The sequence below is a fragment of the Phacochoerus africanus genome, chromosome 7 (genome assembly GCF_016906955.1).
Source record: "Phacochoerus africanus isolate WHEZ1 chromosome 7, ROS_Pafr_v1, whole genome shotgun sequence".
NCBI classification, from domain to species: Eukaryota; Metazoa; Chordata; class Mammalia; order Artiodactyla; family Suidae; genus Phacochoerus; species Phacochoerus africanus.
In genome coordinates this window covers 64,291,337-64,309,943 of record NC_062550.1, presented here as the reverse complement: position 1 = coordinate 64,309,943, position 18,607 = coordinate 64,291,337, and the positions used below count along the sequence as shown (strand labels likewise).

At 46.9% G+C, this 18,607-nt stretch overlaps 1 protein-coding gene across 4 annotated transcripts in view; it reads left to right on the top strand.

Annotated features, from left to right (window-relative positions):
• ETV6 (ETS variant transcription factor 6) overlaps positions 1 to 18,607 on the top strand; it is a 251,284-nt gene that overhangs the window by 212,960 nt on the left and 19,717 nt on the right. For all 4 annotated transcript variants that reach the window (XM_047787530.1, XM_047787531.1, XM_047787532.1 and 1 more), the window contains one exon: positions 17,252 to 17,797. In XM_047787530.1, coding sequence (XP_047643486.1) covers positions 17,252 to 17,797 — 546 coding nt within the window. The remainder of the gene's footprint in view (positions 1 to 17,251; positions 17,798 to 18,607) is intronic.

Here is an 18,607-nt window from a genome sequence, read left to right as displayed (position 1 = left end):
TTTTGCTGATGAAAAACCCCAAACAGTCCCTAAATAGAGAGAATAACTAAAGCCGTGAGCCATCCCCCTGCTTCAACAATGGTCAGGGGAGAGGGGAGGGTGGTCACTGAAGATTTTTAAGCAGGAGTAACATAAGCTGTAGGAAGAAAGGAGACCCAAAACCTCTGACCTCTGCCTTGGCCCGAGGGTCTCCTCTTCATGCACCAAAGGGAGTGTCTGGCAGTGTGCTTACCCCCAGTGCTTAGCTCAGGTGTCACAGGCACGGCTCTGCTCTGGTGAGCATCAGTGGTCCTAAGATCAGGGGTAGGAAACACAACAAAAGACCTGAGTCAAATTGTGGCCCTGGATGTAGTTCCACGTGGGTGTCTGGGTATAGAAATAGGGTATAAAAACCCTACTTTGGGAGTTCCTCGGTGGCACAGTGGGATCGGTGCCATCTCTGCAGCACCAGCATGCAGGTTCAGTCCCCACCAGGCACAGTGGTTAAAGGAGCCAGCTTTCACAGCTGCAGAACGGGATGCAGCTACAGCACAGATCTGATCCTTGGCCTGGGAATTCCACATGCCAGGAGGTGGCCAAACAAGAAAGAAAGAAAAAAGAAAAAGAAAAAAAAAACCTACTTTGCTCCTTGTTCTGTTGAATAGCAGTGCATCATGCGTTTGGTTCACATCTTTCTGCCCAGGTTGGAAGCTCGAAGTCATTCTTTTAAACTTGTCCTTAGGACCAGATGATGAGGGGCCTCAAACCCTGGGGTGCTTCCAGGGCATCTCCTTAATTGGATCGCTCATTCCCCAGAGCAGGACCTTTTGTTTTGTTTTGTTGATGGCAAATTCAAAAATGAGAAGTGATTTGTTCTCTTAGTTAACCCCCCGCCCCCAGCCGACACAGTCTGAGTCCAGCGCCCCGACAGACACCTCTTCCCCCTGCTGAGCATGTCACAGCTGCTGGCCTCGCTTCCGTGACAGAGTCAGCGAGCAAGCATCCTGCAGGCCAGGCACCCACCACTCCCCTCATCCCATTCTGCCCTGGCTGTCCCCTTGCAGCCGCCCCCACCCCAGTCTGGGCTCTCGTGTCCTTTCCTCTCCCTGCCCCCTGTGTTTCCCGCTTTCGGAGTAGCCACCTGCTACGCCAGGGAAAGCAGAGGTGGGTTTACTGAAGTTTCACATAAAGGCAGGAATCAGATGGACGAGGCTGCCTCTTCAGACACAAAAGGAGTGTAACAGGATGTTGTTGTTTTTTCTCTCTCATTATTTAAAAAAAAAAAAAAAATCCTTGGAGTTCTCTGATAGCTCCGATCAAGCATTGTCACTGCTGTGGCTCAGGTCACAACTGTGGTGTGGGTCCGATCCCCAGCCTGGGAATGTCCCCATGCCAGGGGCATAGCCTAAAAAAAAATCCCATTTGGAATTTCTGTTCCCCTTTTCCTTGGCTGTGATTGGAGGCTTCTGGTCTTGCTTCGTGGCAGCTCCTTCCTCCTCTCGCCTGGACCTGCCCTGACTCCTGTGTGTTTGTTGTTATTCTCATTGGCAGGAACTACTCGATAGAGAATGCTAGCTGCTCTCAGAGCCCCTCTCCAGCTGGGTAAATGCAAATGTGCCACGGCAAATGCCCTAATGAGCTGTGCTCTTGAGTCTTATGTTGTTGACAAGTGAGCTCAGTAGGTAAAAGGACAGAGCTAATGAGGCCAAGGTCAAGGGCTGCATCACCCTATGGGACAGTTAGCTCTGGTCTAGACCTGCTCTTAAAAGTAGCGTGTTCTTGGAGTTCTCATTGTGGCTCAGCGGGCTAAGGACCCAGCGTTGTCTCTGTGAGGATGCCAGTTCCATCCCTGGCATTGTTCAGTTGGTTAAGGATCTGGCATCACTCCAAGCTGCGGTGTAGATTGCAGATGCGGCTCAGAGCCAGGCTTGCTGTGGCTGTGGCGTAGGCCGGCAGCTGCAGCTCTGATTCAACCCCTGGCCCGGAAACGTCCATAAACCGCAGGTGCAGCCCTAAAAAGAAATAAAAAGTAACATATTCTCAGAGACAGTTCCGTAAAGCTGGCAGCCAGGAAATACAGTCCAGTCCATGCCCTGCTCCTTCACCTGCTCTCATGTGAGCACCTGGACACACAGAAGGGAGCAGAGCTCTCTGTCAGGTGTATCACATGAGGAGCACTGTGTCAGGCATGGAAGTCATGTGAAGAGGCTGCCGACCCCCAGACCTCCAGGTAGACGGGTGCCCTTGCTGACCAAGGGACCACCTCGAGAGGTGAATGGATCAGTACTAGTTCCCCACCCCCAACCATCTTCCCCTTCTTCTCCATCAAAAAGAAAACATATCCTGGAGTTCCCGTCGTGGCTCAGGGGGTTAAAACCCAACTAGTATCCGTGAGGATGCAGGTTTGATCCTCAGGCTCATCCAGTGGGTTAAGGATCCAGCATTGCCACGAGCTGTGGTGTAGGCCACAGGTGTGGCTTGGATCTGGCATTGCTGTGGCTGTGGTGTAGGCTGGCATTGCTGTGGCTGCAGCTCCGATTCCACCCTTAGCCTGGGAACTTACAAATGCCACAGGTACAGCCTTTAAGAGAGAGAAGAGAGGGAGAGAGAGAGAGAGGGAGGGAGGAAAAGAAAGAAAAGAGAGAAAGAAAACATATCCAGGCCAACATGAGCGGTCTCTAGAATCAGTACTTATATTGTGAATAATAACGCCTTAACATGGGTGTATGTTAAGGTACAGAAAGATCTGATCCAGGGGTGGGAGAGTTTGTAAAGGGAGGTTGTAAGCATCCAATATTACATCCCCAGTGATTGATGTTACATAATCAGGGATACAGTATATTGTAAAAGTATGTTGCTCTCGACTTGGCACCGAGCTCAGAATCTCGGAATGGGAGGAGAACGGGGCATTCCAGAGAGGGCCGGGCTGGCACAGGGAGGCGGGCGGAGTGACGTGCAAGCACAAAGCGTCATTCAGCACCCCCCCACCCCCCCGTGACTTCACCTCATCACCGCCGCTGACTTAACCAATTCAAACATTCATGATTTCACAATGGGAATTTATGTCACAGGACAAATGTATCTTGTTTCATCTCGCAAACATCCCGCCTGAGTGCTTGACATTGAAATCTTGCCTTCTGTCCTGGCAGCCACGTGGCAGTGCCAGAAGCTGGGGGTGGGGGCGGGGGGTCTGTGTTAGCTCAGAGGTTCTCCCAGGCTCTAATGGGAGAGGACAATGATCATAGTTGAACCCTTTATTTTTTTAAGATTTTATTTTTTCCATTAGAGCTGATTTACAATGTTCTGTCAATTTCTGCTGTACAGCAAAGTGACCCAGTCATACACACACACACATATACACACTCTCACACTTCTTTTTTTTTTCACATTATCCTCCATCATGTTCCATTACAAGTGATCAGATAGAGTTCCCTGTGTTATACAGCACAATCTCATTGCTGATCCCCTCCAAATGCAATAGTTTGCATCTACTAACCCCAAACCCCCAGTCCCTCCCACCCCCTCCCCCTTGGCAACCACAAGTCTGTTCTCCATGTCCATGAGTTTCTTTTCTGTAGATGGGTTTATTTGTGCCATATATTAGATTGCAGATATAAGTGATATCGTATGGTATTTGTCTTTCTCTTTCTGACTTACTTCACTTAGTATGGGAGTCTCTATTTTGTCAACATTCGTTACCTCTCCGATGTACACACTTCTGAAAAGGTGTCAGGCCTTGGGCATTGGGCAAATGGCCCAGGATTCAGATAGCCACCCAGGTCTAAAAGAAACAGCATTTCCACTCTTCCCTTACTTAGTTATGGGAAGGGAATGCAATATTATGTAATTAAAGTGGCCTTATAATTTTTGATCCATACCAAGACATTTAAGCCAGTGAAATGGGACTCTAGTAAGTGAACTAGGACAATAGACATGAACCAGGACCCTCCCTGACAAATTGGAACACGTGGTCAGCTCAGATAACATGTTTTAAGGAATGGGATCGGAATGTCAAGAGACCAGGTTCTAATCCTCCATTCTGCCAGAACAGTCTGAAGGGTTCACTTTCTCATTTCTCTGGCCCTTGGTCACCCTGGTTATAAGACAGGGGATTCGACCAAATGGTCTCCGATCTCAGAGCTCTCAAATCCTAATATTCTTTCCGAAGTCTGAGTCTCCCCGGGTGGTAGGAAGATGAGTGAGACATGTCCTCTACCTTGACATCATGGGCAACTGAAATCCAGAAAAGCATAGCAGTGTCCTGCCTGATGGTGCTCAGAAAGGTTGAACATCTGTTCTCATTTATCTCACTTTACCACGAACTGCTGGTACTGTTAGGCCTCTCAGTAGTCAAACCAAGAGTAGCATCGTTCATGGGTTTCACAAGGAAAAACCTCAGTTTAAATAGATTCCTTTTCTTTGATTGTTGGTGACCCTTTTTATTGGCGTAAGCTGAGTTAGACCTTAGATAGCTATGTAGGAAGGACACTCCTTCTTTCACCAAAACCAGGAAGCTGAATATGTTTAGAAGCTTCAGACCAGCAAAGGGCTATAAAATAAATGTGTATTTTATCACATGCACTTGTGATATTATAACTCCTTTTGATAGTAACTCCTTGGGTTCCAAAATCAGTGACTTGCGGCTGCTATGGGATATTTAAAAGGAAAGCTTTGTCCAAAGTTATATTCGATTGCCACAGGTCCTTGGTGTTAGAACTTCTTGAATAGTGATTTTCTGAAAGCTCATTAAGTGATAGACAAACACACTCTAGGCCAGGCTGGTGTCGGAGTGCGGTCAGCTCTGCGGAGTCACCCCGGTCGGGCTGGACATGAACAAGTCTCCAGGGAGGAGGGATGGGATCTGTGCTTCTCAGATGTTCTCATCCCACGACCTCTTTGGGGATAATTTCAGCCCTTTGGTCCTGCTGTCTCCTGGGCCCCACCTTGGAGACTGGGAGGAGATTTTTCATCCCTTGCATCTGAAACTTTCACACATGCTATGCTGTGAGTGTGTCTGCAGTGGGGAACACAGTTCTTTGGTGCACAATCTTCTCTGGGGCTGCTCTTTGTCACCAGGTAGATATGGCACCTGGAAGCGAGGATGAGAAGTTCCAGGTGTCCAAATACAATTCTCAATTCCTTACAACTATCCCATGGTCATGGCCCAGGCAGTAGAGAGAAATCATTTCTTCATGGAGGGTGGGAAGGGTGGCCTATATTCTGGGATGGCCTACGGAAGTTTTATTTATATGATTGCTTCACTCGGGGAAACGCTACCCCTTCTCCCTCCCACCCCCATCACCCCCCTCCTCCAAATTCAAGCGTCCAAAGACTACTTTGGAGGAAGGAAATCTTATACAATTTTAGTGAGATAATTAAAGGAGGTGAGGTGTATGCATCTACTTCATAATAACAAAATAATAGCCAACATTTACTGGGACCTCGTTGTATTCCAGGCCCTGTTCTAAGTTTTCACGTGTTTAATTCATTTGATCTTCCGAAGTACCCTATAAAGAAGGAATGTTATTTTCACTTTTTAGAAGGGGAAATTGAGGCTACGAGAGGTAAAGTAGCATGCCACCAAATCACATAGCTACGAAGTGGCAAAGCTCAGACTTAGCCCCGGGTCTGCTTGGCTCCAAGGCCTGTGTTCATTCCACTGCAGCTTCATGAACAAGCCGACCAAAGTAATGTTTTTTAATTGTGTATGTTTGCAGGCACCTTGAAAATAGGGCAAATTATTCAACAATAAGGAGAATTCTGGAGATTAGGATGCCAGGATCGGTCCCCTGCCTGGGGTGCAATATCCTGGCAGGTCCCCACACTCCCAAGAGCCTAATGTTTCTGCTTCATAGTATAGATCTTCCTAGACTTAGGATGGGGTACGCCCCCAAAATCCCATTGTAAGCTGAAAATATCCCAAGTTGAAAATGTATTGAGTACCCTTAACCTATGGAACAGCACAACTTAGCCCAGCCCACCTTAAACTTGCTCAGAACACTTACTTTAACTTGCAGCTGGGCAGAATCATCTAATGAAAACCCTATTTTTATAATCGAGTGTGAAATATCTCGTGTCATATGCTGCATACTATACTGAAAGTGAAAAACAGAATGGTTGTCTGGGTGCACAGTGGCATTAGCCAGGCACTTTTGTGACCACGTGGCTGGCGGGGAGCTGTGCTCACGGCCACTGCCCGACATCACCAGGGAGTGTTGTCCTGCATGTCGCCGGGGAAAGATCAAATGCAAAGTGTGAAGTATCATTTCTACCTGATGCATATCACTTTCGTACCTTGCTAAAGTCGAAAAAAATGTTAAGCCCAACCATTGTAAGTCGAGGACCATCTGTACCCCAAACTGCCAAATTTAAACCCAAAAAAAGTCAGAGATAACTTTCGAGACTCCAGTGTATGTCTTCAGTTAATGACATTAAAAAGTCATACTAGGAGTTCCTGTCATGGCGAAGTGGTTGACAAATCCGACTAGGAACCACGAGGTTGCAGGTTCAATCCCTGGTCTTGCTCAGTGGGTTAAGGATCCGGCGTTGCCATGCGCTGTGGTGTGGGTCGCAGACGCGGCTCGGATCCCACGTTGCTGTGGCCGTGGTGTAGTCCAGTGGCTACAGCTCTGATTAGACCCCTAGCCTGGGAGCCTCCATATGCCGTGGAAGCGGCCCAAAAAGACAAAAAAAAGAAAGAAAAAGTCATACTAAAGTGGACTGAATTGACCCATTTGGATCACTGATTGCCTCAGGATGAGTGGATTTAAGCAGGACGAACATCTGCCAGCCTGGGAGAAGTGTGGGTTCTGAGTCAGGCTCTGGCCTCTGAGGGCAGAGGTGCAGGCGCTCATCCCGCTCGGCCAGCCCCTCGAGTGGGGGCACCCTGAGAGCTGCATCGCCCCCCACCCAGGGCTGTGCTGAGCAGGCACCAAGTAGATTAGGCTTTCAGCGGCTCTGGCCACATCCTATTATCGGTTGTTGAAAAAACCATCCCGATTTTCTCGGCTTTCTGGAATCGTGTTTGTGACGGGTTTAACATCTTTGCTCTATGTGTTAAGCATGTGAGGCAGGTGGAGCCAGAGAGCCCTGGATCCAGACCACCTGGGCTCAAATCACCAGCTGTGTGACTTTTCAGGCAAATTCTTTAACTTCCTGTGTCTCCATTTGCGTCTGTGAAAGAATGAAAATAGCAGCGCCTGGTGGACATGATCCGTGCAAGAGGGTCAAGTTGATACAGGAAATGAATGCCCTCAGAACAGCATCTCTTCCACAGCAAGCACTTGATAAATGCTACCACGATTATTATTATTTGCTATTCTTACCACTATTTCATTGGGTTTTTTCTTTTCTTTCTATGGCTGCACCCACAGCATATGAAAGTTCCTGGGCCAGGGGTCGAATCGGAGCTGTAGCTACAACCTACACCACAACAACACCAGATCCCTTAACCCACTGCACCGGGCAGGGGATTGATCCTGCACTTCTGCAGTGAGCTGCTGCAGTCAAGTTCTTAACCCACTGCACCACAGCGGGAACTCCTTTTTTTTTAAGCTTAAAAAAGTTGAATTGTAATAAAATACACATGACAGTTACCATCATAACCGTTTTTAGGTGTACAATTCAGTACTATTAGGTTGATTCACATCATTGTGTATTTGATGGTGTTTGCCTACCTCCAATTCCAGTTTTCTTAACCATTCCTTTTATTGCAACAGCACATGCTTTGTGCAAACACCAGATTTATGCATCTGGACATAGGAGAGGCCTGTTGATTACCCAGGCCATTATCCTAGGACTTCTTCATGGATTAAACAGGCACCATCGGTAGCATTATTTCTGTGGGAGAATACATTTAAAGTGCCAATCTTAGAGTTCCCTTGTGGCTTAGTGAGTTAAGGATTGGCATTGTCACTGCTGTGGCTCTGGTTACAGCCATGGCCTGGGTTCCATCCCTGGCCTGTGAACTTCTATATGCCACTGGATACAAAAAAAAAAAAAAAAAAACCTCACAGTATTGTTAATAAATTAATATTTAAAAAGTAAATAGGGAGTTCCCATCATGGCACAGCTGAAACGAATCTGGCTAGTAACCATGAGGACGCAGGTTCCATCCCTGGCCTCGCTCAGTTGGTTGAGGATCCAGCATTGCCGTGAGCTGTGATGTAGGTCACAGATGTGGCTAGGACCTGGTGTGGCTGTGGCTGTGGTGTAGGCCAGTGGCTACAGCTCCAATTGGACCCGCGGGTGCAGCCCTCAAAAAAATAAATAAATAAATAAATAAATAAATAAATAAATAAATAAATAATAAATAAAATTCCAACCGTGATTCAGGACACAGCCTGCTTTGAACACGGGCAGTGCCTTACTTTGTCGTACCTGCAGTACCTGGCACCTGGTGGGTTCTCCACGCCCGTTTGGAACCATTCTGTTAATATGGCTCACACTTAATCTCCTCTCGCCCTTCAGAACTCTAAGCCTTTTGTGCCTCTTGAATCTGGCAGGAGGTGAAGAGGTCCCTCAAAAACTTCCCATTGTCCCGTTGGCAGCAGAGCCTGCAGGTACTAGTCAACCCTGCCCCCCACACCAGGCCTCCCTCCCCTCTTCTCTCGCCGCCTTTCCTCTCCAGGGCCCCTTCTCCCTGCTTGGCCTCCTGGACATCAGGGTCTAGGGCAGCACGACCTTTTCATCCTCTGACCCTGGCGCCCGGTGCAGCGTTTGGTTGTGTTGGGACCATGTGAAGACACCAGGCAGGATCATCAGCCTCCTTCCAGGAGGACCCATTCGGCTTCCCACCCGCAGCCACCTCCTCTAGTTGGTGGCGCCCACCCTTAGCCCAGGGACTAGCTTGCTCAATTGAGCCATAAGTTTGGGGGACAGGAGATCCCCCATCCACATGAATAATTCCCCCTGAGGTAACCAGGAAGTCTTCAAGAAACTTTCTCTTACCCCTCAGGAAATGCCATTTGGTTCCTTTGAGATATGGGGGCCGGAGGCCATTTAAGTTCACCCTCCAGAGAAGGAAGCCCTCAGCTGATGTCATGTCATCTCCATCTCGTCCTCTCGCTCTGTCCCCTCTCCACACGCCTCTGCCTTATCTTTGCGCTGCCCTGGCCCCCTCCCTGTGAATGCTTCTCAGGGTTTACCTCCAAAGGGCTAACGGGCTCATCTGAAACCTGATCCCTTGACTTCTTCATTCTCTTCTTGTGTGGGAATTTCTTGAGACTGGGGGAGACCCCTCTACAGCCTCTGTGATGAACAGAGCTAGCATCCAGCCAGGAACAGAAACCTCACCTGTGGCTGGTGTAGACCCACCCACACCCTTAGCCCTGGACCACCAACAGAGGTGGCTCATTGGAGGCCATCCCACCCACAGGGATGAAGATTAGGCTTCAGCGTCCCCGCAGGTCACCTGTTCTGTTCCATGTCGCCCCTTTCACCAAATGCTTATAAAATTCTGGGAGCTTCCATAGGATTTATTGTTTATGACCTCAGACGTCTGTGAATCATACATGCCGAACGAGGGCAGTTTCCATCTCAGGCCCTACAAGGGAATTCAGTGAGCTGGAAACACTGAAATGGGCAGGCAAAGGGTTAGCCGAAAGTCTTGGCTCAACCTCTTGGAAGGGCAGTAGTAGGGCCGCGTCGGGGTTGCCGCAGATTGGGTGGCTTGAAGACATGCATTATCTCACAGAGCTGGAGGCTGGAAGTCCCACCCCAATGTATGGGCAGGATCAGTGCCTTCCGAGGCTGTGAGGGGAAAAAGTCCATGCTGTCTCTCTGCCTGCTTCCCAGTGGTTTGCTGGCCATCCTTGGCTTGTAGATCTCACGTGGTTTACCCTCTGTGTGCTCTTCATTCAGCACCTGTAGCTTCGTGTTGCATGTTGATGTGTCTGCCTTCTCCACTCGACCATGAGACCCTTGAGGGCAAGAACCACCTATCCGTACTCTTTTCCAGATTCTGCATCAAACACATTACGCCACACACAGTCTGCATCACTGCAAGTTCTTTGCCTCCTTTTAGATCGTAATGACTGTGGCAAAAGGTTCCCTTCCAATCACGTGGTGTGTGTGTGTGTCTGTGTCCAAGGTCGCCTTTTCACTACAGGCACAGCCAGACCAGAGCCCACCCTGCGCCATCATGACCTTATCTTCCCTAATGACATCTGCAGTGATCCTTTTTCTAAATAAGATGACATTCTGAGGTGGGAGGGGGGCGTTAACATATAGATTTTGGAGTGGGGGGGACACAAGTCGTACCAGGGGGTGACAGAACCCGAGTATGTATATGAAATCTGTTTTGAATTCCATCTCAAAACTTGGAGCAGGAGTTCCGTTTTGGCTCATCGGTTAATGAATCCGACTAGCATCCATGAGGTTTCGGGTTCGATCACTGGCCTTGCTAAGTGGGTTAAGGATCTGACGTTGCCGTGAGCTGTGGTGTAGACCAGCAGCTACAGCTCCAATTTGACCCCTAGCCTAGGAACCTCCATATGCTGCAGGTGCGGACCTAAAAAGCAAAAAAAAAAAAAAAAAGCCTCGAGCCTTTCATTTTTGTATAGGTCTTTATATCATTCATTGTTCCTACTAAACTGTCTGGGAAATGGTCTCTTTGGTGTTGGGGGGGGGGGCATATGGATCACTGAGGATGATGAGTGAGAATTACCTGCTCCCCCCCCCCACCTCTTTCATCTCCCTAACTTCTCTTATCATCATCCATGGGCTTAGAGAAAGCATGAATGGGGAAATGTGATCCTGGGGTGTGAGAGAAACTTGATCTTAGCCTGTGCTCTGCCCTGGAAATTTCCTAGTCAAACCCCAAGACTTTAACCAAAGGCAGAGTTTTGTTTTTTAGGGTCTGCTAGTTAATCATTATATATTGTGATTAAATTGGGTCCAAAAAAAATTTTTTTTTTTTTGCTTTTGACTATTTAGGGCTGCACCTGTGGCAAAGAGAAGTTCTCAGGTTAGGAGTGGAATCAGAGCTGCAGCTGCCGGCCTACACCCCAGCCACAGCAATGCAGGATCTGAGCCACATCTGTGACCTACACCATAGCTCATGGCAACACCAGATCTCCGACCCACTGAGCAAGGCCAGGGATCGAACCCACATCCTCATGGATACTAGTCAGATTTGTCTGCTCTGCCACAACGGGAACTCCAATTGGGTCAAATGTGGATGAATTTTGGAGACACTTTTCTAATGAGAAAAGAAGCTGAGAAAAGAAATCAGCCCTTTTTTGTGACCATCACATTCACAGTCCGAATTTATGGGGGGGCTCTTTGGTAGTGAGAAGAAGGGCTGGTTTGTATCTAAAAGAGGTCTACAGAGAGAAGGGTTTGGGATCAGAAAGTACTTTAAGCCAGAATGAGGTCCCAACCAGACCTGGGTCTTCCCACTGACCGATTACTTGCGGCTTTTCCTCTCTCTTCCTTGTGTGTTTCTCTCCCATATCAAGACCTTCAGACAAAGGGCAATGTGGATTATTTCCCAGTTTTCCAGCTGGGCCGTTCACCAAGAACAAACCCAGACATCAAGGCCGGACCAAAAAAAAAAAAAAAAAATTCTTGTTTTAGACAGAAGACTCCTACATCTGGGGGATTTAATGCACCCACTGTCCTCTCAGTGCACTTCCTGTGTCCGGAGCTTCTCTGCCTGCCGCCTCTGGTCTCATAAGTTTCCATGCCCCGCTGCCAACTTATAATAACAGAGGCAGCAGGGCAGCAACGTCAGAATCCACTCCAAACGTGGGCACGTGCTTTGCAACCTGAAACAAAGCTTGGAAGGGCTCAAGGCAGACCTTTCGGCCTTGACAGTGGTTGTGCCCAGACCACCAGGAGCCTGGAATTAAATACCCTTAGATCCAGTTCTCTGCCATTAATGTTATCAGCTTCATCAAGTACTTCCTCTTTCAGTGGTGTCTGCCGAGAAATAAATAAATCAAGCTCCTCCGAGTCCTGTTCCTGCCCAGATCCTGAGTCAGAAGTAAGATCTGAGCTGGATTGTCCAGAGCACTATCTCCCTCCGTCATTGTTCCCAAAATCTAGGCAGGAACAGAGAGTGAAATTTCTCCAGGACATTACATCAGTTCCTCTTTTCCCCTTAGCATGAAAGTTCTTCCTCTCGCAGCCCTCCCCGACTTCCTAAGGCTTGTCCTGAGTGCACACCCATCCACTGAGCCTTGAAACCCAGGACATCAAAGAAAGCCTGCAGGTAACCAGACGACTGGCCACCGCCTGTGTCCATTTGGAAATTTGTAAGACAGGAAATGGATTCGGGAAATAGGATTTTGAAATACATCGCCTTCATCATCCTTGAGTGTTTCTAAACCTGAATAAGCTTAATGAAAGGGAGACGTTCTGTAAATGGCATTTAGAAGAAAATGTATGAAACTTCAAAATGCAACTGTCTTAAATAAGGCTTCCCGTGATCATATTCGGTGACAAATGAGACGTGAACCATGGACAAAAGATAAATTCATTTTTGTGGAGGGCAGAATGGATCCATATTAGCTCTGAAAAGAAAACGTGCCTCATCCTGGAGAGATCACAGATCATGTCTATCATACTAATTATCGCAGCTATTAAATAAGTTAATTCCACGGGCCCAATCGGTACCCTGTAAGTATTTACTTGCACTGAGGTTAAAGTGAGGAAGTTGGTACTTGTCATCCCAACCTGTATCTTGCAAGGTTGAGTACTTTAAATCCCTTTATAAAATTATAATCAGAGATCCTTCACATCTCCTGAAAACGAATAGTGCCTCAGTATGATCAGCTATTTTATGAATGTGCACATTTTTCCAACAGTCTCATGAGAGTTTTTATAGTTGATTTGAATCACAATCCAAGCAAGAGTCTGTCTGTACTTTGCAGATGGTGTGATGTGTCTCTTAAGTCTTTCTTTTTTCTTTTTAGGGCCACACCCTCAGCATATGGAAGCTCACAGGCTAGGTAGCAATCAGAGCTGCAGCTGCCAGCCTACACCACAGCCACAGCAATGCCAGATCCTTGACCCACTGAACGGGGCCAGGGATCAAACCCACATCCTCATGGGTACTAGTCAGGTTAGTTTCCACTGAGTCACAGTGGGAACTCCTCTTAAGTATTTTTTAATCTATAGGTCTCCATTTCTATCTTTCTAGTGCGTATGCTTGCACACACTCTCTCTTTGCTAGCTGTTTAAGAAAGAAGGTGGCCATGTTAATATAACTTTTCCCCTGTATATGGTATAACCTCCCCGCCCCCGGTTGCTTTCAAGATTTTCTCTTTATCTTTGGTTTTTAGCAGTTTGACTGTGTGCCTGGATGTAGCTTTCACTGTATTTATCTTGCATGGGATTTACTGAGCTTCTTGGATCAGTATGTGTATTTGCGGTTGTTGTTGCTACAAATTTGAGGACAATTGGCCATTATTTCTTCAATTTTTTTCCCCATTCTTTGTTTTCTCCTGTTTAACAATGTTACTATGACTGTGCAGGAAAATCATCTTAAATGTTTTCTTAGAGGAGCACACAAGTATTTGGGGCAGGATATTAAAATCTTTAATTTGCTTCAAAATAATTTAGTTAAAACATATGCATTAGGTAGGGGGGATAAAAAAACCCTCCTCTATCCAAAAAAAAAAAAGTTTTCTCCTTCTTGAACTCCAATTATATTTCTTTTAGACCATTTAATATTATTCCATAGATCACTGACGATCTGTTTCTTTGTTTTTGATTATTTGTTTTCAAATTTACTAGTCCTTTCTTTTCTCATTTCCAATCTGCTGTTAAGTCCATTCAGTTCAATATTTCATTTCATGTACTGTATTTTTCAGTTATAAAATCTTTTTGTATACTTTCCATTTTTTTTTCTGATAGTTTCCTTCTGTTATCACTTATTATGACCATCATTTTAAGTGTTTGAACTTATTTATAACAAGTACTTTAAAGTTCTTTTTTGCTCATGCCAACATCTCAGAGTCTATTTCTGTTGACTGCCTTGAATATGGGTCACAATTTTGTTTCTTCATGTGTCTAAAAAAATCTTTATTGGGGGAGTTCCCGTCGTGGCGCAGTGGTTAACGAATCCGACTAGGAACCATGAGGTTGCGGGTTCGGTCCCTGCCCTTGCTCAGTGGGTTAACGATCCAGCGTTGCCGTGAGCTGTGGTGTAGGTTGCAGACGAGGCTCGGATCCCGCATTGCTGTGGCTCTGGTGTAGGCCGGTGGCTACAGCTCCGATTCAACCCCTAGCCTGGGAACCTCCATATGCTGTGGGAGCAGCCCAAAGAAATAGCAAAAAGACAAAAAATAAATAAATAAAAAATAAAAAAATCTTTATTGGATACTGAATATTATAGATAACACTTTGTAGAGATTCTGGGTCAAGTTATATTCCTCTGAAGAGTTTTCATTCTAATGCTAGCAGACAGGTAAATGACTAGCCAATCACTTTGAATTTGTGGAGGCTTCGTCTTATATTTGGTTAGGGAAGATCTAGTTCCATTTTGCCTTTAGCCCCTAGCAAATCCCTTAGTCCCAGAGTATAGTCCTTACTCCTAAGGTGTGGCTCTTCTTGGGTAATAAACACCCTGAGGTGTTTACAGAGCCTTCCTTGCCAGAAGTCAAACTCTGAACTCTATCTCCAGTACTGTGGCCAGCATCTGAGATTTCTGCTCATATCTTAAACAATACAGCTATTGCCTTTCACTGAGCTCTTTGGAGTTCCCCCTGCACATGTGTTGTTCAGGAGCACATGATAAGGATTTGAGAGAACTTTACCTACTCCCTCTGAGGCTCCCTCCTTTATGGAATTTGTTTTCTCAATTTTTTTTTACCCTTTTGGCAGCTTTATACTCTACTCCCTGACATCTCAAGCGGCTTTCTGTTCATTTGCTAGCTGCCCCATGCTACATGAACTGGTGCAGACCCTCAGGGTGAAAGCTGTATAAATTTGGCTCTCACTCTGGGCAGTTCCCTTCTTTCAAGAGTGAAGTCCCCTTCATTTTTCTCCAGTACCCTCACCTAACTTCTATATTTTATCCAGGTTCTATCATTTCTATATGTAAGAAAGTCTGATACAAGCCACTCTGTCATTAACTGGAATCCTCTTCTCCTTTGTAAGCATAGTGATTGCATACTGTAAATACTTCACCTTGCTTTGCTTAGCTTTTTAAAAAATGAATTTTGGTCAATTGTGGTAGATTTTCAATGTTAATTTCGGCAGCCCAGCAAAGTGATTCAATTAGACATCAATATGCATTCTTTTTCATATTTGTTTCCATTGTGGTTTATCACAGGATACTGAATATAGATCCCTGTGCTCTACAGTAGGACCTTGTTTACCCATTCTATATATACTTTGTATCCGCTAATCCCAAATTCCCAATCTGTCCCCTCCTGCTTTGGTTATCTAACCGTAGAGCCTGGAGACCAGTCTTTAGCAGAATCTTGAGATACTTCTCATTCCATTTTATAGCTGTGTAGACCTCCTTCATTTAGAAACATGCTGACATTTCTTAAACCAGACTCCTACTGATAGCTATTCCAGTGGTGAAGCGCTTTAAAATTCATGGCAGCATGTTATATACAGTGGTTACAAAATAAGCCCTTTACCTTCAAGTAGACGCTCTTTTAATGCTCATGAACACTATTTCTTTTGTTCATGGTCTCATATAATCGGTGAGATCTAGTGGAGTCCCCCATTTTCCTATTAACGCTGTATAAAATTTTAAGAAACCACCTCCCTTGCCTCTGTGTTCTAACCCTATCAGACTCCCAGGTCCCCTGTATGTGCTCTTTGTTAGATAGCGTCATGATGGATAAGGAAGATATCTATGACTTGCTTTATTCAGAACCATGGACAAATCTTTGACCAGAACAGGGACCTGCAAGTATGCACATCCTTTCAGGTGGGAGAGCTCTGGGAACAGGTGTTCCAGAGATGCCTCATCAAGATGAGTATGGTACCCTGGAGAAAGCTCCATTCTTGAAGGCAGGTTTCTTTTCTTCCGACCCTTAGCAGAGACTCCTGCAGCCACGTATGTGCTGGTCCTGCCTTCAGTCCAGCCCACGGAACTACTGCTGCTGCTGACCTGTATATATGTCCGATGTTGTCCTGGCTCAGATGTCTCCAGCCTGAAAGTTCAGGGGGGATGGGGTGGAGGTATTGTCAGGGTTGTCCATCCCTCCTCCTTCTCACTTAACACTACCTGTCTGACCCTTTTTAGGGACCATGCGCATAGAAGGTGACCCTAAATCTTCTTTCAAGGACAAGGTTGTCATTCTATAAATTCAGCCCATTGTTCATGCTTAGAGCAAGGTTTGGCTTTTTTGTTTTAGAGCTGCACCCATGGCATATGGAGGTTTCCAGGCTAGGTTTTGATGAGGCTTTCCTGCCAGTTTCTACATAGCAATAAGGCAGATAGTATAATAGATACATAGGTTCTAGAATCTGACTGGAGGCTGGGTAACGTTGGTAACTTGCTCAACTTTTTTTTTTTTTTTTTTCCTTTTTAGGGCCACACCACAGCATATGGAAGTTCCTGGGCCAGGGGTTGAATCGGAGCTGCAGCTGCCAGGCACAGCCACAGCCACACCAGATCCAAGGCAAGTCTGTGACCTACACCACAGCTCACAGCAACGCCAGATCCTTAACCTACAGAGCGAAGCCAGGGATCAAACCCACATCCTCATGAATACTAGTCAGGTTTGTTACCACCCTGCCACACCGGGAACTCCCAGTTGTTTAACTTCTTTATCTTTCCATTTTCTCTCCTGTGAAATAGAAGTAGCAGTAGTATTTCCTCCTTAGGCATGTTGTCCCTTTTAAACAATATAATCCAGCTTGTAGGATATATAGTCATTGCGTTATTATCATTGTTATTATCATTAATACCAACCACTCCTGGAGGCAGAGACTCTGCCAACTGGGTTATGAAAAGGTAAAGCAGTGAAAGCAACTAGAGGTAGACCCTAAAGGACCCTGAAAGCCACATCGAAGAGTCAAACAACAAAAAGATCATGAATGTTCGGCTTCCTTGTGTTTCTAAGCCACTGGTAGGTGATTACTGGGAGTGTTTGTAGGTATTCTTAGCTTCTCTGGCAGCAGGAAAGGAATTTCAACTATGTGCACTTTAACTTTTGAAGCAGTGACAAAGACCTCGAATCCTCGGAAGAATGGTGCCCCTGCTTCCCATCGCCCTCCACAGTCGCCACTTTTAGGACCACAGTGAGGTCCTTCTCCTGACCGTCCAGCCGGTTCTCTGATTGTCCTTCCCTCTGCTCCACAGATAACTGTGTCCAGAGGACCCCGAGGCCGTCGGTGGAAAACGTACACCACAACCCTCCCACCATTGAACTGTTGCACCGTTCCAGATCGCCCATCACGACAAACCACCGGCCTTCTCCGGACCCTGAGCAGCGGCCACTCCGGTCCCCCCTGGACAACATGATCCGCCGCCTCTCCCCAGCCGAGAGGGCCCAGGGACCGAGGCTCCACCAGGAGAACAACCACCAGGAGCCCTACCCCCTGTCAGTGTCTCCCATGGAGAATAATCACTGCCCACCGTCCTCTGAGCCCCACCAGAAGCCCTCCAGCCCCCGGCAGGAGAGCACGCGGGTGATCCAGCTGATGCCGAGTCCCATCATGCACCCCCTGATCCTGAACCCCCGGCACTCCGTGGATTTCAAGCAGTCCCGGCTCTCGGAGGACGGGCTGCACCGGGAAGGGAAACCCATCAACCTCTCCCATCGGGAAGACCTGGCGTATATGAACCACATCATGGTCTCCGTCTCCCCGCCTGAGGAACACGCCATGCCCATCGGGAGGATAGCAGGTAAGCATGCGCTGCCCTTGCCACCCGCCAGCCCCGTGCTCTCCTCGGAGCCTGGCAGCCAGCCTCCCCCTGTCGCAATTAGGCGCCCTCAACGGCTCTGCGAGGGCAAGTGGAGGCTTCTGCCTACTGGAGGCGAAATCCCTAATGGGCTCGTTAATGAGGCCCTGGGATGGAGGACTTAATGAGCCTCAGAAGTGTTAAGAAACACGTGTCCTCCGTCCAGCTTACAAGGAGAGTCACATCGGTATCGCGGCTGAGCGAAAACATTGAAAATAAAAGGTTTATGAGCATGTTAATGGCCCTGTCCCGAAGTTTCCAGCGGCTAATTAATGAGCAGGCACAGCATAAAGAACCTTTGATTCAGGCCTGTAATTCCATCCTATGAGCAGGAATTCCATGCAGCCTTCACCTGGGGAGGGAGTGGGAGAGAAAAGCAGGATGAGGGTGTTGGAGGCAGGTGTTGCTGGGTCTATTGGGCAGAGGAAACCACTCCCGAATTCTTTTCCTTTTATGACGACAGGCCCAGATTTGCTTCCCTAAGACGAGAAACCAGTGGAAACCGGTGAAAAAAAAAATCACCACATTGTGTTTTTGCTGGCCCGCCCATAATTTACATGAAGTCATTCTCCAGAAGCTAAATCCTGTAACCTCTTGGCAATGTTAGCTCTTTTCCTAGAGCTCCTCTCCATTCACGAGACTTTTTTTTTTTGCGCACCTACTGTGCACAAACACATCAGAAAGTAGGGAATGTGGAGCTGGTTTCACAGAGTTATTTCAAGGGATTTAAAATTTGCTGGGAGATACAGGTGT